This window comes from Chanodichthys erythropterus, chromosome 12 (assembly GCF_024489055.1).
Source record: "Chanodichthys erythropterus isolate Z2021 chromosome 12, ASM2448905v1, whole genome shotgun sequence".
Taxonomy (NCBI): domain Eukaryota; kingdom Metazoa; phylum Chordata; class Actinopteri; order Cypriniformes; family Xenocyprididae; genus Chanodichthys; species Chanodichthys erythropterus.
Window position 1 is genome coordinate 32,903,818 of NC_090232.1, and position 27,420 is coordinate 32,931,237.

At 38.5% G+C, this 27,420-nt stretch overlaps 1 protein-coding gene across 8 annotated transcripts in view; it reads left to right on the forward strand.

The window, feature by feature from the left end:
- tenm3 (teneurin transmembrane protein 3) overlaps window positions 1-27,420 on the forward strand; it is a 284,146-nt gene that overhangs the window by 156,939 nt on the left and 99,787 nt on the right. For 5 of the 8 annotated variants that reach the window (XM_067404649.1, XM_067404648.1, XM_067404651.1 and 2 more), the window contains 2 exons: window positions 16,122-16,350; window positions 26,304-26,542. In XM_067404649.1, coding sequence (XP_067260750.1) covers window positions 16,122-16,350; window positions 26,304-26,542 — 468 coding nt within the window. Of the gene's footprint in view, window positions 1-14,396; window positions 14,427-16,121; window positions 16,351-24,030; window positions 24,081-26,303; window positions 26,543-27,420 lie in introns of those variants that run through there. The other 3 variants (XM_067404655.1, XM_067404654.1, XM_067404653.1) reach the window with 3 other exon arrangements.

Sequence of the window (27,420 nt, forward strand, 5' to 3'; positions counted from 1 at the left end):
ACTCAAAATATATAAACTATAAACTATATATAATAATAGTAAAAAATAAACTATAAATATATATACACACATTTGTGCTGTAGTGCTGTTATTCCGTCAAACTTCATGTGACAGTGAATTGGAGAGAAATGTCACAGGCATTCATTTTGTCTGTCACCCCTTTCCATTCTTAATCAATGAGTGACAGAAGCAGTTTCAGCAAAACCCAGACTAAAATCGATTTGTTTCAAGTCAGCTAGTGAGACATTGGCTTTAAAACGTTACAAACTTATAAGCACATTTGAAACTTATAAATGAATGATTTTACAGTTGTGCTCCACACAATCCAAAATGTATCTTACGTTTAAGCTGCCATTCATCTAAATCAACCTGCAATATCAGCAGCAGACCTGTCAAGATCCACTTTCTTCACTCTGTGTTGTTGACATTGGTGTTGATGTATTTTTACCTCTAAAAGCCTGCCTTAAACAGAAACATTTCATTTGGCCCAGTATTTATCTATAATGGGGATGATTAGATTTGCTTTATGAGGGGAATGCACGGAGTTACTTCACCATTGTTTATTCAGGGGAATAGCATGGCAAATTCAATTTAGGGGCTCTTCTCTGCATAATTCCTGTATTCTACAGAGCATAAGGAAAGTATGTTGTTTTAAGAACACTTTATAGGATATAGGACTTTATGTCTCCATGCAGTGACATCAGGAAGGTTGACAGACTCAAACAGGACCACACATGTCCAGATGTTTACAGTATTCTGCTTTTAAAGAAAACTCACCTTCTATTGATCTATACGATGTGATCCGGGCCCTAATCAAAAGCAGCTCCATTTAAAAGAAGAAAAAAAAGTGGATCAGTGTCAGGCTGCTCATAATGGATGAGCTTTTATCTGAAGTGAGGGGCTTTTCGATAACCATCTGGATTCACAGTGATTCAGGCTTGACTAGGAAACTCCCCGCTTACCGCCAGTAAGTCTTTTAGGCCGACTCGTGTGTGGCTGTCAAGTGGGGATCAGGAAGCACTCCAAGCACTGACATCTCATCATTTGAAGTGATCATCAATATTTGTAATGAGTGGAGGTGCTGTTGCTGATCGTTGCAGAGACGCAGGGGTGCCCAGCCCACTTAGCAGATCAAACTGGAATGAGGGTAGAGAGAGGGTTGAAAAAAGGCTCCAGTGCACATCCTCAGAGGTTTTAATAGCCTGAGAGTAGACAGCAGGTCAGTGCACAGGCTCCTGTCTGCAGCCCTCCATATTGAAGACATGAACTTAGGCAGAACAGGAACAGGAAAGGAGGAAACAGAGGAGAGGGAGGGATTGAGGAAGAGGTAAATCAAGTTGGAGCAATGATATTTGTTCATTTATTTATTTATTTATTTATTGACCTGTTACATGTACTGTTATATTATATTTCTATTCTATTCTATCTATTTATTTAATATTTTATTAACATTTATTATTATGTATTGGATTTAAGGGGCCATTTACCCATAGTCATTTCATTGATCACTGATAGCTTTTTATCATTTGTTTGTATTTTAATAAGTATACACTACCATTCAAAAGTTTGAGATCAGTCCGCTTTTTTACATATTCAGCCAGATTTATTCAAAAAGGGCACATTAAATTGATCAAAAGTGACAGTAAATATATTTATAATGTTACAAAAGATTATATTTCGAATAAATGGTGTTCTTTTGAACTTTTTATTCATCAAAGAATTCTGAAACAATGTAGGGTTTCCACAAAAATAGTAAGCAGATCAAGTGTTTTCAAATTTGATAATAGATATGGGTGGAAAGACAAAAATGTTAAAGCCTTTCATATGCTTAAAAAATTGACTTTTAAAGCATTCCTCTCTGAGAGTATCTATTCATCTGCATATGTTCTATGCATGTGCTTTTTGAGAAAATAAAAATAAAGAGGGTAACACTTTACAGTAAGGTTGCATTAACTACTTTACGTAACATGAATACAGCATTTATTAATCTTAGTTAATGTTAATTTCAACATTTACTAACACATTATTAAAATCAAAAGTTACATTTATTAACATTAGTTAATGCACTGTGAACTAACATGAACAAGTAATGAATGACTGTATTTTATTAACTAACATTAACAAAGATTAATAAATACTATAACAAATGTATTGGTCATTGTTAGTTCATGTTAGTTATTACATTAACTAATGTTAACAAATGAGACCTTATTGTAAAGTGTTGCCATAAAGATTAAGAAAAAGGGCCTAGAAAAAGAAAGCCCTATTCTCTTGTTATCGGGTCAAGACCCACTCGAAATACAGAATAAGCATCAGTAAGATAGACAGACAGACAGCGAACAAGAGCTATGTCCGTCGAAAGCGATTACCCTCCGCCTGCGTACCCCATCCAACATGGACTCTTGTTGTCAATTAGCCAGCCGGGAGGCCTGCTGAAGCTGCCAGCGCACCATGGTGCAGACTCTCTCAAACTGGGCCTCGGGTCACCAGTCATGTCGGGCTCCTCTTCTCTCACGCACCGATTGCTATTGTCAGGTGCAGTGGGCATGAAAGCAGCGATTTTATAGCACAGGAACTCCAATAACGTTTACCTCTGACTAAAGGCCTCCGACTCCTGTGCCTTGCTCACTCAGCCACGCGGGTTGCTTAAGTTCCTACTGTTTTTCGCTTTCTTACTTCTAACTTCCATTCTCTTCATTTTCTATGTTTTCTCAGTGAACAGGGAGAGAAAACTGATGGATGGGCCACAGTTTAAATTAGACGACCACATCAGTGCTTACTAGAGAATGAACATGAGAGCATTCACTATGATCCAGCTCCAGATGGGGGGCAGTAACGGTCCATTGGGGTTGTAAAAGTTGATGAATCAGGGTTGGAAGCAGATCAGAAGCATCGTTCTCACAAACAGTGTTTTGTTTTGTTTTTTTCTGGAAAGAGGTTAGGTTAGGGCTAGAATAACACCTCTGAAAATAGATTCTGGGAGCTGTTTTGGTCTAGGAGAAGTTTTAATCAGAAAGCCAAGACTTTGCATTGTACAGCATAGGGTTTCACACATAAAAAAAAAAAAAAAAAGTTTCAGACAAATATAAGACTATACATGAAAAATGTATGAAATTTATGTGTGCATGAGCAAATGTTTGCAGATACAAATATTTCATCAGCCATTACTCCAAACTTCAGTGTCAAATCATTCTAATATGTTGATTTGATTATTATTGGTGCTCAATTATTAAGATCGTTTTGGGTAGGGGCGTGTTTGTTTTGGTAATTTAAAATATCAAAAGCATTTCTCGGAAATCACTTACTGCACCTTTAATGAGGGTTCTTATTTTTATCAATGATGAGAATAGTTTTTGCAACTTAATGTTTTTTTTGGAAACCGTGATACATTTTTTCAGGATTATTTGATGAATAGAAAAGTTAAATGAACAGCATCTACTTTATTTGAAACAAAATAAATATTTTGTAATATTCAATTCATGCGTCCTTGCATGCGTCCTTGCGTCCTTATTATTATTCCAAACTTTTGATCGGTGTTGTATGTGAAAAATTTCTGTGTATAACTTTTACATATAAGTTTGTTTCGTTCACTTTGCTATGATTCTAAATATATAATGTACATGACGAATCATATAAAAAAGTTTAAGCTGCAAAGCACATCCTGTGTGCATTTTTCCATCACTCACAAATGTGATGCAACTTTTTAGTGATTTGACATTGGGTTATTTATAATGGATTAAGTATTAATGGATAAGTGTTAAAGATTAATACTGTGTTTCATTCTGAAAGGAACCTTGTGTATTGTCTTGCTGGAGGTCTCTGTGTGGTTGCACCAAGGTTGCATGGAGTCATTTTTACACCAGTAATACGTATTTCTGCCTGTCTCTCCTCTCTGCCTCTCTCTGTGTAACATTTACTTCATTGGGCTGGTAGGAAGAGCTTCCACTCCCCTTGCACGGGTTAGATGTAATTGGGAGCACAACTGTATGTCAGTTACAGTTCAGTGTAACACTCAACCCTGCTCGCCTCATTAGAAGGCATGTGCGTGTGTGTGTGTGTGTGTGTGTGTGTGTGTGTGTGTGTGTGTGTGTGTGTGTGTGTGTGTGTGTGTATCAGTCCGTGTGTTTGTGTTGCTTGGCACCCGTCTGCTGCAGCAAACATTCATTCTCACCTGCTCATTAAAAATACATTACCACCCAAAACGTTTCGTCATCAGCTTTTTAAATAAAGCTCATTCTTCCTGAGAGCTGTCGATGTCAAACAAGGTAATGGGTTGTCCGGCACCTGGCACAGTTAGCGATTAGCTTGCCATCAGCTTGTAAATGATCACCCTGCCTGAGAAAACCCCTAACCTTGAGTGTACTCTTCGTGGATATTCATAAGATTCCTGCTGGTCAGGGTGAGCTGAGCAAAACCTGTTGAATTAGTGCAGAAAATAAGGAGGAAAAATATTCCACTAACACGTTCCAACCCATCTTTGGCACATAGAAGACAATAGGCCTAAGGTTGTTGAAAGGATAACACTTTTTAAATGCGTTTCCTGTGATTTTTCTCATCTCAAATTTGAAGCTGTTTATCACAGCTCTGCATTCAATTTAATGTTGCATACAACATCATATAGCATTGCAACTCATGCGTTATTGCCTCGGAAATACAACCTTGCACTTTAATTCACCTCCAAGTGGTAATATCAGGGGACTCATCAAAGTGGAAAAAAGAAATAATATCCCTCCAAACCCCACAGCAATTACTCTGAATTACGCCAAATTATGAACCTACAATTCAGCTCTGAGGCTGAGGATTAATGTCAGACTCCCTCCACTTTGTTGGTACATCTTAAATTGCCTTTCACTACCAACACGCACTTTGACGGTTTGAGAAATTTACAACCTTCTGAATGGTGTAATTACTTTTCTTTGTTTCCCTCTCCCTCGCTTTCTGTTCATTTTCAGATAGTACTCTTTTTTTCCCGTTTTCTGGTGTGTCACGCAGGCTAGAGGTTCGATTGATCTCCAGTAATGATTTGCCCTTGAGTTTGTCAATATTTAAAAACCACTTTGTCCCCCAGAAAATCATAGACAGCCAGGCAGATAAATGTCACAACCTGCTGATATTTATCTTTTATAAATAGCACACTGTCCGAATGTTTGACGAGCGCAGATCCTTGGCGAGCAGAACGGGAAACTCAGCTTCCTCTTTTCCATTTGTTTGACCTACAATTTCAGCAGCGCCGCCCAAAATGAGGGGCTTCTACTTTACCTCAGACATACAGCCATTAATAACCGTTCAAAGCCACCGTCTTCTGTTCTTTGATGGTGGGAGCCCACATATCTCCCACAGTGCCACAGACTGGTCGAAATTTTGCCGAGTGAGTCGAGTGGTGAGCTGTCCTTTCTGCCTCTGTTCATTACTCTTTGGTAATGGCTGTTCTCTGTTGGGGGTTGATGCTAAATTGGCTGTTAGAGGCCAGAAGCCCGCACTGGCGGTGGCAAAATAGGAAAAGACAGCAGGAGAGACCTTGAATCACCCACCTTTTCTTTTTTCCCCACCTTCTTTTTTGAAGAATGGATGTTCTGGATGCACCCATCGGACATCTCCCCCCACACACCCCAACTCCGGTCACCCGGCCGCATACATTCACACGCACCTGTCAACGACAGACGCTTCACAAAAGAGGCATTTTCAGTTCTGGTCTGGGTCATTGATTAGAGGATGTGGTGTCCAGTCCAGATCCAATACAAAGAGAAAAGCCCTGCATATAGTGGCAAAGGCTTGATCTCTCCTTTATAGAGGAAAACACTGATTTTAGCCTCTGTAGTTTAGCTCTGGATTTTGGTTAATCAAGCAATGCTGTTTTTTTTTCTTCTTTACAGTTGCATTCCTGTTCCCTGTTTATTGTCCTCCACAATCACTCTCACACAAGCAATCATGATCCTCAGAAATAAACGTGCTTCTCAGTGAGTTTTGTTCAACACATAACAGATCAAGTTTTTTTTCTTTTGTTGCATTAAACTTATTCTTGTATGCACTGATTTGTTCTTAGCTTAAATACTTTTTTCCTTTTTTAGGGGCACTATGATATTCCTTGCTCAATTGGTGTGCTAGGCATGATGAAACATGATTTATTTTATGTTTTATTTTATTTTAATCAACTTAGTCAAGTATAGTGCATAATTGGTGATGATAGTAGATACATTTTTAGTTTAATGCAAATGAAATTATATTGTAATAAATGTATATATGTACACATTTTGCCAGTAATAAGAGTACTAAGTAATATTTACAGTACTTTGGGCCCTATCGTACACCCTGCGCAATGCGATGCTAGGTGCGGTTTTTTGCTTGTTTCAGCCCGAGCCCAATGCTGTTATCATTATTTAACGTCCAGCGCCCACGTTGTTTAAATATAAAATGCACTCGCAGCCATTTGTTCGCCCATGGGCATGCTGGTCTGAAAACAAGGTGTGTTCAGGTGAATTTTTGGCACGTTGCTATTTTGAGGCAACTATATATGACTGCACCATTGACCAACAAGAACCAGTTCTAAAGTGAATGGCGCAGTATTTTTTATTTATTTATTTATTTTTTTGTTATTTAAATGCTGCGTTAGTAATATGCGCCTATAGGTGGGTGCACAAAGCGCGTACACTCTGCTTATTACACACACAGGGACACGCAGCAGTGCACCTGGCTTTTAAAGGGAATGGAAGATGACACTCTGGTTTATTGCACGTTACACCCAAAACACACACATTCTCATTAAGAGACTAGGTTCAATCCTTTTGGACCATTTTTACATTGTTAAACTAGCAAAAGTGGATTCGGACATGCCCTAAGTGCACCTGTGTGTTGCGCATCAGACCATGTTCTTAGATCGTTAAAATAGGGCCCTTTGAGTTAAATTTACTTCTTTTTAAAACACTATGTTCAAAAATCAGAGGGGGCATGATGCTTCTGTTAGTCTTTTTTTTTTTTTAAGAAACTTCCACCTTGTCCACCAGTCCTGTCATCTATCCTGTTGTGACATCATTAGATGTGACGTCTGTGATCTGCGTATCTGGGGGAAGCCATGACATTGTCTGTCTGGCTGCATTGTGTTCCAGTGATGCGAATCATCCTTGTGTAATGTGTTTATCTGTGGGGAAGTTGAGAGTTTGATATGTCACTCAGCTTTTTGCATGGCCGCCCACTCCCCACTGCGGTCTGCATTAATCCCCCCGCCAATGAAATAGAGAGAAGTTCTGCAAGGTGAAACATGACAGGCCGCCACATTGTTGACAAATAACCTTTCCTTCTATTCCTGTCAAGCCCCCCGAATGACAGCTTTAGCTTTCAACGACTGGTGCGCTTTTGAAATGTCAATTTAGCATCTTGACACATATTGACGACAGAGAGCTGACATTTTACAGGCCTTTCAGTTAGGAAAGCGAGTAATCCCACTTATCATAATGCCAGACATGCTGCAACAAAATAAAGTAACACTGAACTTCTCATTTCTTCATTTCAAAAAAAGTGATGTTCTCACATCAGACATCCTCCAGAGGGAATGAGTGAGAAGAACTCAAAACACATCTGACATGATGTCTCAGTCTTCATTTCTTCAAATTCTTCAATCGTCAGTCCATGAAAATGCACAACTCTGACTCTGCATGTCCGGGAGCTCCAAGCCTTCAAAAACCTCTCAGTCCCTCTCTCATGACATGTTTGTTAAATGGATAGTTCACTAAAAATGCTCTCACAATTTACTCGCACACTCTCCTGTGTTTACAAAACCCATGGTCCATTTCACTTGTGTGCTGAATTCCAAGTCTTCTGAAACCATACAATATATTTAAGAGAGGATCAGACCTAAATGTAAAGGTGCAGTAAGCAATTTCTGAGAAAGTGGATCAGACCAAAGCACCACCACACTTTTGTAGTCAATCAGCCGTAGGAGGCGTATACACTCATGATAGGGGAGGAGAGAGAGTGATCAAGAGATAGATTTAAAGAAAGACTGTAGAAAGTGAGATGGCTGAGAGACATTACAGAACAGAAATAGAATATGGCTGGAAATATAAGGGTTATGATCAGGTATGAACTTTAGAACCTGCATTAATAGGCAACTATAAAAGCTTTCCAGCACTGGAGAGACCTAAGCACACTGTAAAACTCAATAAGTTCAGAATACTCAAAACATTTGAGGAAACTTATTACCTCAAAAAATGTAAGTTAACTAACTTATTTTTTTTTAAGTTAGTAGAACTTAATTTTTTTGTGACAAGTGGGGCGGGGCCGAGAGCCATGGAAGTGGAGCAATGCTAGTGTGGTGCACAGGTGTCTCTCATTAACAATCACATCACTGGCATTCCTTCGCCCCCACAGTTCTCAGCCTCGCCCTACTCAAGTACATATAGTTAATTTACATAAACATCACATTCAAATCTTGGTTAAATGTTAGTTAGCAAAAAACACATGCTATTATAATTATCAAAGAGACTGTCAATATATACTTGCATGTATATAATCAAACAACATACAGTATATGTGGTCTTAAAAGTTTTGCAGCCCATCCTCAACCTAACCACACGGTCTACTCTTCACCAGAATGGTAACCTTACAAAACTAACATAACAGAACCCCCTGTCAATCCCAACATAACACAACATTAAACACTAACTTATGTCTCCCTATGTTAATCTTATGCAAAAACACACAAAATAACACTTTATTTCAACATTTAGACAGTCTGATGCAAAGCATGCTGGGAATTAGAAATCTGCTGCAACTAAAACGGTTTAGTTTACTTGAAATATGTCAGTGCTGTGAACTCAAAAGTAAAAGAAAGTTTTAAATACTCATAACTGTTAATTTAACTGAACTAATTTGTTTAATTTAAGTTTGTCCTACTCAAACGAATTAAGTATTTTGAGCATTAGGGTTTACAGTGCAGGAAGGCCTGAAAATGACAAGGTTACATTGTTTCTGCTCCATTTGTTAGTAACATTAGTTTTGCTAAGTTTCGCAGAACCAATATTTGGTGCTGTTGTAATTTTAGCTACTGAAACAGGACAGTTTTGAGTGTCATTTTTTTTCTGGAGCTGGTGTGCTACTGGCGACTAACAACAAACTCTTGCTTGTATATATTCGTTTGTGTACTGTATGTTTATTTTTTGTACTTCCTTGTTTTTTGTTGTTCATCTTCGCTTTATTTTTAGCTAAACATTTGCTTCGCCTCATCTATGATAAAGAGACACTCTTGCATTGTGTTTGTGCATTTTGGGGGCGGAGCAATGAAGGGAGGCGTGTGTTTGTTTGGGTTGATTTTAAATATCAACAGTGTATCTCAGAAATCACTTACTACACCTTTAAGTCATGGGAGAAGTGATAACTTTTTTTTTGTTTTAATTTTTTTAACTTTTTTAACTTTTCAATAAAAAACAGATGATCTAGTTCACAAAACTGGTCTGAATGTATCTTTTAATCTAGTCACAGTCCACTGAAGATGAAGATTATCAATGGAAAATAACTTTTAACAATGTATTTTGGTTTTTTTATCACACAAAGCTATTGTATGACTTCAGAAGAGTTGTAATATAGTGCATAAATCATATGGATATTTTTTTATGAGACTCTCCTGGTGTTCCCTTTCATGGGAACTGTCGACGCTACATCATATGACGTTATGGGTTTCCATAACATCATATGACGTAACGTCTCGTTCCCTTATTCAGGGAACCAGGGTTACACAAGTAACACGACATGTTTTATTATCTGGAAAACAATAAACAGCACTTTAAAAAAAAAAAATCCTTTGTGCTTCATAGTAGAAAGTCAAATAGGTTTGGAATGACATGAGATGGGTAAATGATGGCCACATTTTCATGTTTGGCTAAAATAATTTTTTAAGTCGTGTGTGTTTTGTAATCTAGGGCAGTGGAGCTGGTGGCCAGCTACATCTACAGTGAGTTTAGCCTCGGCCCAGACGTGCTCTAGATATCAGAGACGAGACCACTCTCCTTAATCACAGACTCCTGGGAACACCACTTTGTCCTTTCCTCTGTTTCCCATCCTCCATTGTAGCTGAAAGAACCAAACCTCTTTCTTCCTCACACCCATTTCAGCCACACACGGTATGTCACATAAATAAACGGTCTCATTACCCTTATGAATATCCCACTGTGGATATACTACCGACAGCCCGTCTCAAAAGCTCAGTCCTCCTTTGGATTTCTGCCTCTCACAGAACACAGCTCTATTAGACCCCATTTAGCCATTCACTTCTCTTCCTTCCTACAACACACAACTCCTGTCCAACTACATCGCACCCCCTTCGTCCGACTCCGCCATTGTGAGCCGATGCAGCAAAGAGACATTGATGGACGGTGATGGACGTTCCCCATTGAGCGACTCAGGCCTTCCTTTTGTAAAGCCTCTTTCAGGAGGAAAGGTTTACAAAATGAGCATTGAGAAAAGACAAGAAGGGGGGTTGATGTTCGATATGACAGGCCTCTCTGAATGCTCCCAGCTTTCTGACAGGTGTGGGTGAAGGACATGTGAGGTAATCTAGAGTTTGACAGCGCGGATATAAGCACTGACACTCTGGGTGTCAGGGCATTAGTGTTTCCGTTTCCTTGCACACACTGTCTCCCGCACACACGCATCCACTGCAGGTCAAATGTCTGCTGATGAACCATCTCTGAAATACAAGCCCAGGCCCAAGATGTGCTGGTAGAGATAAGCAGCACTTTCGTTATTATTTTTTTTTTTAATAGCTATCACTCAGCCCCATTAGGAGATAAACTGCACTGGCTGTAATTTCAGGTCTGCCTGTGAAATCCTAATCAAATGGCTCTTAAAATATTTTTGCTGCACACGAGCATGACAGGCCATGTCCCATGAGTTACAGCCACCAGGGTCATCCATCAGTGATCGTGTTTCGGTGCCATAAAACCTGCATCTGTCCCATCCATCGTCAGGGACTGACATGACCAGGCCTTCTATCCAAATACTATGTTCTCCAGACACGGGCTGGGTTACACTCCCCTTCACCAGAGGAGACCAGAGCAGGCTGACGTCTGAGCATGGATGGGCTTTTGAGAGGGGTCAGGCCTGGAGGTCAGAGAGCGGGCTTAAGTCAGTGTTACTGGGCATGTAAAGGGTCTGTATGCAGAGTCCCTGGAGAACGACAGACGTGATGGGGCTAACAGGGCCTGCTGCGTGACAAATGTCCATCCACGCTCTGGAATGGCACCTGTGTTGCAAACATATGGCAGCGAAATTGAGACGTATTGGAGAGCTGTCTCAGAGAACAGCCATAAAGTTGTCGCCCCACAGTTTTTTTTTGTTTTTGTGTGTGTGTGTGTGTGTGTGTGTGTGTGTTTGAGATTGTGTGTGTGTCTGTAAGCGTACTGTATATCTAAATACATTATGTAACTTTCTCCCTTGATATTAAATGGAGATAAGGTGAGCAATTGCTGAAAATGCTGAGTTTGTCAGATCGGCACACATAATCGTCTCCTCCTACACTTAATTTACTCACTCTTTATTTAATTCAACTTCTGCTAGCCTGGCAAGAAACAGCCAGAGACTATTAAATAAAATTTGATGTCTGCTGTTGCATCGTGTGGCTTCAGGTCATAACTCTAATTTCTGGGATTAAAACAAAGATTTGAAAGCTTTTATTTTACTTGAGAAATCTTAGTTATGGTTCTGCACTGCAAAACCCAATTTTATTAATCAGTATTTTGTTCTTGCTTTCCAGTAAATATATTTAAACATTCTACGATTAATTTACTTGTTTAGCTAAATTGTGCAAGATAAGATTTCTCACAATACAGTATTACTGCCAGTTTATTTTATTGCTGTAAAAATTTGGTTAGATATATCCTGAGAAACAATTTGGCAGTGCTTCCTGATAATATTTTAACTATGATTTATGCAATGAAAATCTCATTCAGCTTTCTTTCTATTCCAAACCTTTGCTGGGATGAAATCATTTTAATTTGGCTATCATCATTTTTTTTTTTTTCAAACATTAAATAATTAAGACATCAACATGAAGATGAAAATATAAAAGATGAGACTCTATAAAATCTAGAGATGAAAAGAAAAATACTAAAATCTGTCATATTTTTGGCCCACTGTGTCTTTTGAGTCAACTCAAAATAACACGACGTGTCACATATATTCTCTGAAAACAATTCTTAATATTTTATGCGACTCTTGTGTTGTTGTTTTTTTGTTGTTTTTTTTAATCGGTAAAACAAGACAAAAATATATTTTTGGCCAATGCACCATTACACTTGTGCTCAATATATTAAATATGAAATGAAACATGTTAAACATACTGTAGTTACTGTTTGTATGACTAAGCAACACCCATATAGGCCAACTATTAACCTCAGCACAAACTGTTTACACGAAAGAGTCTGATTTTTTTTTTTTTTTTTTTGTGCCCATTTGTCAGCCTGCCTGATTCTTGGGTTAACCTCTATATACTGTAGATGTGCTCTAAACAGTTGCAGTGCTGTATTATTTATTGGAATGTTTCCTTCCAAACTTAGAAGACTGCAAGCCACAGTGTGCCTTTGTGTTCTTTGGGCTAAAATTCTGTCACCCCTCTTGGTAAGTGTATCTTTCCTATCCTTAGGCATAATAACACAGGAAGCATATAGAGTTGTGTTTACTTATGGGGACAAAAGCCATTTTAGTACAGAAAAGCACCTTTCCAACAAGGATTGTGTGTCTGACAGTCTGATTATCATGGGAGTGAGTAGTACCATGCGCCAGCAGTTGCAGAGGAGGCTGGAAATTGAATTTTAACAGGCTCATCGGTCCCTCTTTCCTCTCCCTCCATTGTTTTGATTTGGTTGTTGTGCTCTTTGAAGCCAGCAGCTACAAAGTAGATAGGACCCAATGGAATGAGTACACCCAGACTATGGAAATGTATGCATGCAGTCCCTCGAGTATGTTATGAGAATCCAATCTGAAAGCTGTCTGTGCACTCTCACTGCCTCTGGGTTTCAGGTACTTGCTTTGTTTTGGTCAAAGAATAGATCAATCCTTGTTTTTTTTTTTGTTTTTGTTTTTTTTTGTGTGTGTGTGTGGGGCGGGGGTTACAGCCCATCTTGAGGTTTTGTGTTTGTGTGGATGACTTTTAGAGGGGATACAGTACATGTGTATAGCCCTCAGACAAAAGCTAGAAGCTAGATGTGTTGTGATTCCCAACAGATTTGCACTCATGTATCTATGTGTTGCCTTAAGCAATCCATACCACACCTGTCTTCTTGTTTCAGCCTCTCAGCAAACCTTTCCTACTCTCCTTATTCTCTCAGCACATCACATTTTTACTTGAACAGAGCACACTGTATCCCAGTATACTGCGGGGGTGGTCAGAACATCCTCTGTTGAGCTCTTTGATTCATGATCAGCCACACTCACCTGAACCGCCGGGCTAAAATCTCATCGTCATTAGGGGTGAGCTGTTTGACAAAAATCATACATATCATGCTAACATTATATATCGCAATAGTGTTATTTTTTGCAGAAAATTCAACCTCTGAATCTGACTAGTCTGAATCCATTGTAAAATAAATGTATGCACACTTGCACACCTGTGACATTGTGACCACACATCTGTTGAATTTTATAATAATGTGGCAAGTTCCAATGTTGCTTGGCAACCTTGAACAACCTACAGGAGGGGTTTTCATCAATTTTCTTGTACATTTTGCACAATACTTTTTTACTGTGTGAGAAAAACAATTAAGAATTTGGTAATAAATAATAGCTTTTTTTATTTTGGCAATGTAATAAAGGGGTGGGGTGGAGGGGGCTGTTGTTACAGATTGGGTTTTGGGTTTTCAGACTAAGAAACAAGTGAAGAAAAGGCCCAAAGAGAGCCCTTGTCAAAACATTCTTATAACCCTCTGTACTATAATTTGCTAGCATGAGTGTCTTTAAGATGTTTGAAAGAGAGAAACAGATGAGAGTGAATGAAACGGGCACAGGCAGCTCTTGAAAAGGTCAAAGACGCCATGAAATGGCTTTGTCACACCAGAGAACATTTGCAGTCCGAATCTGCCAGAAGCTTCTCAGCCGCAGTGTACACTCACTTACTCGTTGTTTGTCATTCTGCTTAGTTCTTATAGCGACCCTGCTGTATCAAACTGCCATCAAAGAAGGCTATATGAGTAACACAGAAGAGCGCAGGAAGTTGAGCAATGGTTTTGTCTTTCTGGAAAGGCTGCTGCACATACATATCATTGTGTTTCATCTTATCTATGTTCAAGGAAAAGGATTTTGTGGCCTCAAGTTACAGCACATAATCTCTTGCTCTCTCTCTCAATTTCTCATTCTAGATTTGACTCACCAGAGGTTTAGATGAGGACGTGATCCCTCACGATGTGACAAATGCCGCTTAAGATCCTTGATTCTAAATCGACGTAGGTAGTTGTAGGCTAATGCTAAGTACACAGCTTAGTCAGTCTTTAAACCCTCCCATTTTTCTCACCTCTGTGCTTCAACCAGAGAAGTTTGTGTTTTAAGGAGTTTGCAAAAGTGCTTTTAAGGTTCTGATTATGGGCCTCCAGCAATGATACACATTAAGTATAATACACTGCATGTCTAGAGCCTTTAGGGCCCTGTTTGTACCTGGTGTTAAGTGGTCACTTGGTGAGGTCAGTGGGCAGTGAGTAGGCATTTTGATTTCACTATCTCTGGAAGTGGTCGAAAGTGGACAAGCTCAAAGGTTTCAGACCCCATTTACACCTGCATTTAACTGTGTCCACTTGGGATCAGACTGATTGAAAACAGAGTCTAGGAAAGATGACAAGGACAGAAAGTTGCTAAAAAAGAGGGGAAATGAGGAGTAAACATACACTGTAGCTTTGTCTATGCAATTGCACCTGTACAGTACAATAATATAAATAAACTTGATTTTAAGATTGTTTTTCTAGGCATTTTTCAACTGTGGTGAACTATATCTGAAATACGGTCTTAAAGGGCTAGTTCACCCAAAAATGAAATTTCTCACCCTCATGTCATTTCACACCCGTAAGACCTTCATTTATCTTCAGAACTCAAATTAAGATATTTTGATGAAGTCTGAGAGTTTTTTTTTTTTTTTTATCCTCCATTGAAAACAACGGAATTACCACATTCAAGGTCCAGAAAAGTAATAATAACATCATTAGAATAATCAATGTTACTACCGTGGTTCAACCTTAATATTATGAAGCAACGAGAATACTACGCTATTTACGTTGCAGAGCTTCCATGTTTATGTCAGAACGGCTCAGTATTGGTATGCGTGTGATGCTGACGCAGGAGCCGGCCAATACTGAGCCGGCGTTCTGACTTAGAACCTGGAAGCAGTGAACGTAAACAGCATAGGAGGATGACAAGGGGTTATTATTTTTGTTTTCTTTTTGTGCACAAAAAGTATTCTCAGCACTTCATAATATTAAAGTTGAACCACTGTAGTCACGTTGACTATTTTAATGATACTTTTACTTCTTTTCTGGACCTTGAATTTGGTAATTTTGTTGCTTTCAATGGAGGATGAAAAATATCATGTTCAATTTGTGTTCTGAAGATGAACGGAGGTCTTCCGGGTTTGGAATGACATGAGGGTGAGTAATTAATGACAGAAATTTAATTTATGGGTGAACTAACCCTTTAAGCTCAAGCAATGAAGTGCCTACTCTGCTCACAATCTCCACTAGTCAAAACATTGCTTCTTCATACACTTCTCATTAACATGGTGCAATCCCGAACAAACCCAAGGGTAGATTTATTGCAGTTATGACAGATAAGTGCCGCAGCGGTCCCCGGCACATCTGAAAGTGGATGTTTAATATGCTCGATCATATGCTTATATGTGTATGATTGCGTGCATATGTGTCGTTGTCATCATATACTCAGCAGTTCGACAGCTGGTGGGGATGGGTACTAAATGGTTAAAGTCATCATCACCCTGTTGTAATATGTCCCAGATGTTCTTTGGCAAAAGCACATTCATCCAGACACATTTGCCTAACTGCCACGGTTAATTACCAAGGACAACTGATTACATCTGCACAGCGTTACCTCGCCACCTTGCCATTGGTTAACCCAGTTTTGTTTGATTCTTTCCACAGATCAACCGTCCAATCAACACCAGCAGGGCCAGTCCACACTGCCACCAGTGCCACCTCCGCACAAGCAGCAGCCGTCGGTGACGGCGCTGAACCACAACTCTCTGAGTAGCCGCAGGAACGTGAGCCCGGCCCCTCCGGCCGCCCTCCCCGCCGAACTGCAAACCACACCCGAGTCAGTGCCGCTGCAGGACAGCTGGGTCCTGGGCAGCAATGTGCCGCTGGAGAGTAGGTCAGTTACACAATCACACACACCAGCACAGTAACATCCCACAAAGTGTGACCTGTGATATGGACAGATCTTTTATTTGACATTGCTCACAAAGCAGAACATGTGACCTTCATATCTATCTCAAAGCAGTGTGACTGCAGGGCTTTTATTTTATAATGCATCAAGTATAAAGTTAACAAGTAGGCGTACTAACAAGCCTGATTGTATAATTTACATTCATCATTCATAGATTAATTTTTGACCATCATCACTCAAAATAAGGTTTCTGTTTATCATCAGTCTTACAAAATGGTTTATAATATGGCAGTGTCAAAAAGTGCTTCTGCTGACTCTGCTAACATCCCAGAGTGTGAGTGACTGAGGCCTTGCCAAGCATAGGGGAGGATACGGCTTGGTTGTTTTTCCCCCATTAATCAGTGAGGCTGTAAGCTTGGAGGATACTCTGAGGGGTCTTTAAAAACTAGCAGAAGGGAGCGCTTTGTTTCGGGAGGTTGAACGTTAGCTCCATAATGGCCTCTCTCTGTTTTTGATCTACTCTTTCTAGTGACACTGTATATATAATGTCTAAGCCTACCCCATTAAGGGATGTTACCACCTAGCACTCCTTTCATTCATCCTGCATGATATAAGCACTGAGACAGATAGTGGGGGTGGGTGCCGAGAGAGAAATACCGGTCGTTCCAGAAACTTTTTTGGAGCACTTGGTAAGTGATGCTGTCATTGTGCTAAATGTCTTACTGCCATTCTTTAAAAATACTTGATGAAAGGCAGTCAAGAGAAAGAAAGACGGCCTCAGTTCCTCTCCACAGACTGAAAGCCATAGACCTTAGTCTGGATAGACAGCATATTAAATTTGATGTAAATGGGAGCAAGGCTTTGAGGGCTAGACGTACAGTCCGTTCAGTGGCTAATGGTACCGCAATATCTAGCCAACAAAATATTGAAAATCGCCTGTCTGAAAATGTTCAAGGGAGGGATTGGTTCCAAGATGATACTGAAATAAAGTAAATGCAGCATTCTACAGTATTTTGCTACAGTGCAGGTAGCGTGTAATGCTGTAATATGGCTTTACGCATAAATGCTCAAATGCACTTCTTAATGAAAATATGCTTTTTGAAAAGGTTTCTTGTAAGTTGGTTTGTCTTAAGACAACACACATAAACCAGACAAAAATAGGTTAAAAATAGATCATATTTTTGAGAAATATTTAAAGGTTAAATGCCATTAATATTTATAGTAATATTTATATGTTAGTATGTGATAACATTAACCTAATACCTAATTTAATACAATTAAATGAACATTGGTGTAGGTTACTGAAATATTGGTATTGTGACAATATAGTGGACAAAAAATAGGTTTTAAAATAAGACATTACGTCAACCCATTAAACAGACTGTACAGACTCACATCCTTCTAATTGCATTAAATGTACCCTGACTAAGGTCTATAGGCATGCAGTGTGTGATGAGTGGCTTGCTTTTGAATTTATATTTTATGAGTGCCAGTGCAAACATGGTGTTAAGAGATCCAGGAATAACATACCTGCCTCTGCACCGCCACCCTCAAGTTTTACTTCATGGCCCTTCACATGGACACAGTGGTCACAAAACAGGAATATCCAACAGCTACACTTCCTTTATGGTCTTTCCCTCTGTTTCTCTGTTTTCCTCACCACTCTCTCTCTCTCTCTCTCTCTCTCTCTCTCTCTCTCTCTCTCTCTCTCTCTCTCACGTTATACTGTATTAATTTTTTTGTGGTCGTCTTGCTTTTTTGCGTTATGTCGTGTCAACCACAGCAAGATGTCTGCACTTTAGTCCATTGTTGTTCATCCCCATTGTTTTGCTTTCTGTCTCTTTTCCAACTTTCGCTCTGTTGTTTGTTTTTGTTCTTCTTTCTCTGTCTCAGTGGTCACACCATATCCTCGAAACCTTATCCTTGGCACTCCTCCACTCACACTGACAAAGAATTATGTAGATATTAGCAAGAGAGCTTAAATGTCTGTTTATATCGTGAGATCTCACAGAAGAACACCAAACTAGACCACACACAGTCAGTAGGTTCTCTGACACTTACAGATGCTTGTAAATCCAACTGTGGTGTTGCATCTTCTTACCAAATAAACACTCTGAAAACACACACTCGTTCAGTTACGCTCAAAAACACATTGTCTGCGTGGCAGAATTAGTTCAAAAGGTGCCGTGTTCCAAGTTAGACATGGAGCTTACTTAACAACTGTTTACATGATACAGACTGACTTTTAGAGTTAAAATAAACAAAACAGGCACAGGCACAACAGTGAAGTTTAGATGAAAATAATGAAAAACATCAGCACTAGTAAATGGATGAAAACGTGCTAGCAGAGAGTGGAAATGCAAACGCTTCGCAACATGTTTCCCTGAACAAGTCCATTGATTTGTTGAGGCAAAAGGTTCTGGCTGAAGAAATGAAAAAGAAGTAGACTGCATTAGCCTTTGGAGAAAATTGCACAGTCCAGTCCCTAAATGCATCCTACTAATTGACTTGCACCCGGTTAAGTTATTATTTGACATTATTTGGTAGTTGTTTTACATCAATTTCATTAGAGGAACAATTCAGAATTTGTTAGGCGGTTAGGTATAGTTAATTGCTCTGATGACACATTTCCTATATGCTGCACTTCCCTGTGTTTACAAGCATGAACGATTGGTTCCCAGGGCTCAGGTTGGCATTGTTTAGCAATTACTGACTGTACCTTTAAGCCATTATTGACATTGTCATGAACCATGTGGTAAAATGCAGACCACATCTGAGCATATGCTTTCACATTCTTGTAATTTGTGCACAATTTGTGCTAAACAGTCAATTCTAAACGATCATGACTCTGGCTCTCGTACGGTCAATTACCTCACTCTACTGTCTTTACTCTCTACGCTATTTGATGATGCTGTTAAAGTGGGGAAAGGAGAAACATGAGAATCCTCTTGAGACACCTGCCGGTCCTTAACTGATTAAAATATCTCAAGATCTCTACACAAGGATGTTTTCCGCATTTAGTGTCTGAGCATTTCAAATATAAAAACAAATCAGGCAATTGGCGAACCTTCTTCTGGACCCTCCCATCCACTCCAGGATTTCCATTTTCAATCCATAAATTTTATCAGTTACTGATTTTCTAGATGAAATGCATTTTACTATATACTATTACTGTATATATTATATTATATATTATTTATATAATACAAATTTGTATAATACGTGTTTTTTTTTTTGATAGACTATTCGAGAGGGAGTAACATATTTCCCACATTTTTGTCTATTTGTTCCTTTTGCATATGGATTAAAATGTGGGTAATCATTAATTTTTGACTACATCTGTTTTATTGTATTTTTGATCATCTCCAAATTTCATCTATCTTTCATTTGACTGCCGATAATCTATTACCGCTGTTTAATGCGTGGTGAATTCTTGCTTCTTATAGGCTGTAAACTACATGTTCTGCTAGTGATAGAGTGGTAATGGATTTATCTTGAAATGAGGGAGAGATCTGAAGCACTTGACATTCCAAAACCTCGCTCTAGGCAAAATAACACATCTCACAACATACTCTGTGTTGGCCGTGATTTCAATTTTGCACATAGCAAAACGGCTTTATTTTCAAGCTGTTCTCCATGTGGAGATAACCAGCAAAGTGCACATCAGCCACACACAGGAGTCCCCTATGTGAATCTCAAAGTACTTTTGACTCATAGGTCAGTTCCCATGTCACGCCTCAGAGGTTAGACAGCTAAAGATAGACTTCACGAATTTCACCATCACAAGAGATAACAAAATCTCGTTTTCTGTAGATACATTCTTGCTATACGGAGGAAAAGTAATTAAAGCCAGTCTTACACAAATCTCCTGTAAACTTCCTCAAGCAAAAGGCAATAAACTGAGTGCACATTGAACATTTACTGATTCTTTACTTTGTTTATTGTATTTTTCTTTGGTAAGTGGTTTAGAAGAGTAGGTTTTATTGCTTCAAAACAAAACCAGACATTAGTGGCCAGTTGCATAAACTTAACCACTATGTTAAGACTTCATCTTAAAGGGTTAGTTCACCCAAAAATGACAGTTCTGTCATTAATTACTCACCCTCATGTCGTTCTAGACCTTCGTTGATCTTCAGAACTCAAATTAAGATATTTTTTATAAAATCCGATGGCTCAGTGAGGCCTGCATTGCCAGCAAGACAATTAATACTTCCAGATGCCCAGAAAGCTACTAAAGAGACATTTAAAACAGTTCATGTGACTACAGTGGTTCAACCGTAATGTTATGAAGCAATGAGAATACATTTTGTGAGCCAAAAAATAAATAAATAAATAACGACCTTATTCAACAATATTCAACAATTTCAAAACACTGCTTCATGAAGCTTCGAAGCTTTACGAATCTTTTGTTTCAAATCAGTGGTTCGGAGCGTGTATCAAACTGCTAAGTCACGCCCTCCAGTGGTGAACTATTGAAATTTCGAAACACTTATGACGTAACGAAGCCTTGTTTACTGAAATCACGTGACTTTCGCAGTTTGATACATGCTCTGAAACACTGATTCGAAACAAAAGATTCATAAAGCTTCATGAAGCAGTGTTTTGAAATCGCCCATTACTAGAAATTGTTGAATAAAGTTGTTATTTAGTTATTTTGCCACACAAAAAGTATTCTTGTCGCTTCATAAAGTTAAGATTGAACCACTGTAGTCACATAAACTGTTTTAAATGCGTCTTCAGTACGTTTTTGGGCATTGAAAGTGTTAATTATCTTGCTGGCAATGGAAGCCTCACTGAGCCATCAGATTTTATCAAAAATCTTAATTAAAAAGTTGTGAGCAGTCTTTAAGAAAAAAACAGATGACTAACTTTTAAGACTAGTATAAGCAACTGGCCACAGATTGTCATTAAAGCAGCATCCATCAATATAACTTCAATAGGTGTTATTGTAATTAAAAACAAGTATAAAAGCCTGATGACTCATAAAGGATTGTGTGCAGAGTATAATCACACACCATTCTGCCAAGTTTCCCAACTGTCAAGAGCCTTCAGATGTTTTGTTAATTTATCTATGATCTACACCCCCAGGTTATGAACAAGGAACAGTCAGGGTCAATCCGCATAGACAAAACACACAGCAACTGTGAGATGCCCCTCAGTACAGGCTTATCTAAGTGCTATGGATCATTCAGCACTGACACTTTGTCCTTTGTCACTTGTATAACTTGCAAATGTTCACAGTAGCATTGCTGAAGAATACACTGCAGGCAGCATTGAAAGAATGGGCTTCTTGGGAATAACAATAGCCTCCATTTGCATTTTCCTTCACATAGAGGTTATGATGGTTTTTTTTTGTTTTCGTTTTTTTTGTCTTTGCATTTGTTCTATCGCTTTCTGCCTCCATACACTGATGTGGAGTGGAAATATGAATTTTAACATCATTCAGGCCTGTTACTGTAGTTTATTATGAGAGATCTAGTTTATAGATATATATCCTGTAGATTGAATATAGATGTAGTTTTTCAAAAGGGTGAAGCACAGGGCTTTTGGTTAGCACGAATGAAGCATAAAAGCGATATAAAAGAAGTCTAAGAACAAAAGAAGTGTATATTTATTCTGAAGGTCATAGGTCCTTGTCAGAAGATTAGGAAATTCTGTTTCCACATTATTCAGTTCATCACATTAACTCATCTAAACGTTTCACTGTGTCAAATAGTAATTCCATGACTGAAAATTTTTGAATTTGAATTATCTTTTAAGTAGACTATCTCCTAACCATTGTTAAGTTATTTTCTAGTTCCTTTACACGTTCGCTCTTCCAAAATCTTCTGTGAAGGTATTTGTCAGAGGATGACAAACGTGAAAGGAGATACATGGATTAGCATAGCAATTTCCAGCCTGATGTCATGCCTGCTGTAATCAATTAACAATGGTTATCCCGTCCCTCATGCTCCCTGTTCGCTGTCTTCTGTGTCAAAGGAACATTATTCCTGTCCTATACCTAAACAACAGATGCCCCAGTCAGTCCACAGATACTACAGCTGGAAATGTTATCTCTTTTTCATCATGTGTGTTCTATTATCTCTAGTTTAAGTGGGTGGCGAAACTACTATATATTAACATTTTTACTGCAGAGTCTAATCTCAGCATTTATTTAAAAACTATTTTCAAGCATGCACCACCAAATTATTGCTATGATCCCTTTAACTGTGATAAAACCCCTTGTTAAATGGCTATAAACGGCATATGAACTGTCAGCAATTATAATAAAATGTAACATGTAACATTTTCATGACAACATGACTCACAATAAATAGATCTTTCAAGTGTTACAGTTCCCAGAGTTTGTCTTTTTCTAATCACTGTCTCAAAAATGGGGCAAAAAATGAATTTGAAACTACACAAGTCGTTTAAATACTGTTGTAATACTTGTGTGGTTTGTATAAAAGCAGGCCAGTGTAATTCAAGACGGACAAACATATGGTCAAGTCATGTTATTAAGTTACATGTCAGCAAGTCACTTGTTGTAAAAACTTGAAGTAAAGGTTTGAACTCCTGCTATGAGGTCAGAAGGGTGAGTTGGTTAGAGCGTAGGTCATAGTGGTGTTATGCGGGGAAAACCAAAAGGTTAGGTGTAAAGTCATACCGAATTACTCTTGGAATCCCGTGCATCAGTTTTCATCCCACAAGTAAATTAGTGAAGAGGAATGAAAAATTCTATATTGCACCATGGCTTAGATCAGTAGTTCTCAATTTTGGACTTCGACTGGCACAATGCTACATTTTTGAAAAAGAGAAAATGTTTTTTTGAGGATGAGGGCTTGTCACACAACCTGTCCATGTTGGTATTTAACTTGCTTCACAATCTTCTACCAATCGACAGATGAATTTTCATCCAAATACAGTAGGATGATGCACGCATATATAGCCTTTGATGTCAACAACAAAGGATATGGGAAGCATTGCTTCTCCCTCACATAATTTGATTAGCCTATTTTTCTATCCTAACAAAACACAATTACAAGGTTAGTTGCATTTTATTTTTGACCTTTAGCTTTGTTTTTGCCCGCTACCCGCAACCCTATCAGAACAGATCTGTGACTCATTTCAGGGTCACGGCCCCACCAATTGAAAACCACTACTTCAGATTATATGGATCTCTAGAGATACACATTTCTCTCTCAGAGGATGCTATTGACTATAGAGGAAGTACAGTAATTAATATATTCTCACACTTAGCTCGTAGTGGAAGTAGAGAGCCTACCAATAACACTTTACAGTCATTCGGCGCACTTGAGTAATTCTGTGGCTCTATTCACCATAATAAATATTCCCTCCTTATCAGAGCATGTTAGTGCTTCCATTTAAAGGAAAACGGAATGATACATCAAACATAAAACTGCAGTATATTTATTTTATGAGTCTTTTCATATGTGTGGGTTCGTGTGCGAATGTCTGTCTTTCATTCGGTGTACATTCAGCTATGAGTGAGTGCCGCCTGGGAAGCTCTTTCTCTTTGGATTTGCTGCCAAACTTATAATTAGAAATACCTTGACTGTCTCATCACCAAAAAGCACTGACGACCTTTATTCTAATTGTTTGTCTTTCTCATGTAGAAAATTAGCAAAGCAAGCAGTTCTTGAAAATGGGCATGACAACTTAATAGAGATGGATGTGTTCCCTCCCGTGTGCCACGAGGGCGGCTATGGGGACGGGTATGTGCTCCTGAGTTTTCTCATGGTGCCAGCTGCTGATGCCAAAGCCCAACACTGAGCCAACCAAAGTGCTAAATCTCCAGACTCCCCACCCCAACACAGCCACCCCCAAACAGAAGGCCAGCGCTGAGCCAACCAAATGGACAAAGTCTCATATTGAGCCAAACGAATTTAGACAAAGCGGTCATGCACTGACCCAAGCTCTTATCGTATATCTCTTTTCCCTTGTTCGGTTAGCCAATGAATGTAAATTATCAAGAGGCATTTGATTGGCAGCCGATTCTGACACTGGTACTTGCTTAGGAATAATTGCTCTAAATTAAGTTGCAATAAAAATCCACTAATATGCTAATCGATTCGCCACTTGCATAAATCAAGTTACACAGCCTTTAATATTTTAATTTGTCTAATTCTTTAATTGATATTCCTGCATTACTAGATTAAATCCTGACTGCCTTGCACAGCATCTTGGCTTTGATTGGGTTGATTGATAATATTGGAGTAACAGTGAGTTGGCAGCAACTGTTTACTGCACTAAAACAAGAGCACAGTTTCTCTCTCTTTCTCTCTCTCTCTCTCTCTCTCTCTGTCGCTGCATTAGAATGCAGAGAGATTGTCGAATTGTCTCGCTAATTGGATTTAGTGCTCAGTGTTATTTGATATCGCAGCTCGAATCATCTGTTTGTTCCATTGTTCAGTGTCTTCATGGGTCATTCTGTCAACATAAAGAATGCAATCGAACAGACAACCATGCAGTTTTAGAGAATTGCTTAGCTCTGCAAGCTTTTGAGTTGTTTTGTTTAACAAAAGGAGGGGATTTCATGTTGTGGAAAAGGGTTAAGTATTGGAGAGGGTTAAGTACTGGAGAGACTGGTGTTAGTTTCCTCTTTTTTTAATCAAGTGAATATTAGTGAATATTTAATCAAGTGAATATTTTTATTTTTTTATTTATTTTTTATTATTACTTTTTGTGACCATTAATTCTGTATAGACACATACATGGCTACAACTATTAAACTATTAAACACTATGGTTTCCCCAGAAAAGTACCATGACAGCATATGGGTGTAGTTGTCATAAGGAAATGTGCAATTAAATATTTTAATATAGGTGTTTAAGCTGAATTTAACCAGCAAAACAATTATGAAATTAAATTCATGACAAAAGTAAAAATACTAACAATTTGCATATATTCATTGTATGATTGCCTTATATAATTGATTTATTTTTAATATTTCTCGTCTGTTTTTATATACAATTTTTCACACAAAAAAAAAATATTTCCACAATAAAATAATATAATTTGATCTAAGGATTTCAAACCACCATACAAAACAAATGCTGGAGAAAAGGCACATTTATGCATTTGGACTTGTACGGTTATATCATATAAACAACTAGTCTTGGTTGCCACTATGTCTAAAGTCCTTCACCTGGGATAATATGACCTTTAAATGCTAAATTTAATGAAGTCTCTTTTTTTTAATTTCCTCTTCTGCCTAAGAAACAATACCGTTGGTGATTTTTAATTAGAAAAAGCTTTTTCTCCACCTTTCAAGTCCAGTCATCTGATTCCAGATTCATAGTGGAAAGTGCCACTTACACATGCACGCACTCACTCACTCACTCACTCACTCACTCACACACACGCACACACAATATTTCCTATTTTTTCACTTTCATTTGGGCAAAGAAGCACAGCAGGCTAAAGGAAAGTCAAACACTAGGGCTTTGATTGAGATGTGTTCAGTAAAGGTTGAAAAGAAAGAAGGCCAGATTTTCACTGTGGTGTTCAAGCAAACAGACAGGGCCAGCTTAATAAATGTGCTGGTAATATCTGCCCAGCATAATTACCACATGCCAAGGGCTTCTGTTAGCCAATCATACTTTAAGTGCCAATCAGCAGGAGAGGGTGACACTAGCTTAGCGGGAGACATACAGGAGCAGGGCATTTTGCGAGGGTTGTACGCCTCACTTCCTGTACTGCACCCCGCTTTGTGAACAATCTGTGCTGCTATAACTATTCATTTAGACTTAATATACTGAGCTTTCTATGAAAAGTTATCTGATTTGATGAACTGTATCAGGCATATTCTTGGCATTAATCTTTTTTGCCTAAAGCTGTTCAATGAAATAAAAAATCTTATTAAATGTGTCAAATGTCTGTTAAAACGAGAGTAAATGTTCATTGCGCTTCTCTTTCTCTCTCTCTCTCTCTTTCAGGCACTTTCTCTTTAAGACAGGCACCGGCACCACTCCTCTGTTCAGCACGGCCACGCCAGGCTACACCATGGCCACGGGGGCGGTCTACTCGCCCCCTACACGGCCCCTGCCCCGCAACACACTCTCCCGCAGCGCCTTCAAGTTCAAGAAGTCCTCTAAGTACTGCTCATGGAGGTGCACGGCCCTCAGTGCCATGGCTGTCTCCGTGCTGCTCTCTGTACTGCTCTGTTACTGCATTGGTAGGTGAAACCCTGATGCTTTGAAGTGTGATTGGGTCAAATAGATTATTCCAACAACTGACTGGTTGACTAGTTAAGTCAACTAGTTTTATTCATTTAATTCATTTTCACTGGGCTTTTATTAGCCTGCTAACAGTTTGATTTAGCTTTTAGATAGTAAAGGTGACATTGTGTGGCTATAGAAAGCACACAACAAAGAAGATGGTGTGAAAATAATGAATATATAAAATATAATAATAGCTTTTCCTTTCTGTTCTGTTCCACTCAGTTTGAACACTAGAATTCATCCTGCCAAGGTGATCCTGAAACCTGAAATAATTATTTCATTAGAAATGCATAATATGTATAATTTTATTTTATATTTGTAATATATAATATATTTTTTTAAATATTAAATAAAAATAAATAACTTATATCTTAATTTATTTAATTATAATTATTTCTATTTAATTGCATATGATATTATTCCATTATTAATAATGATTTATTGCCTGTTCACACCAAGGGCAATAACTATAACTATAACAATAATAAACATATAGTTCTAAAAATCGCTCTCTAAATGTAAAAGAATTGCAAAGTCCACAGCACAAGTATAATAGTAAAGGCAGACAGGAGCAATATAGCTGGAATTTTTTCCAGCTGATGAATAATAAATACATTGACAGCCAATCAGAATCAGTTTAAAGCAACAGATGTCAAAACCACAGTTTTGCACTACTTAGCTACTTATGAGTAAAGCTTCTGTCCCCCAGAACCACTTTGTCTGGCAATATTCAGAATTTGCCACTTGATTTCTAAGCAACTTTATGTAGCGATAATTTCATTCAGGTTACCCCCTCTAGCAAGCCTGTGAAATGTTATTGTACAAAATGTAA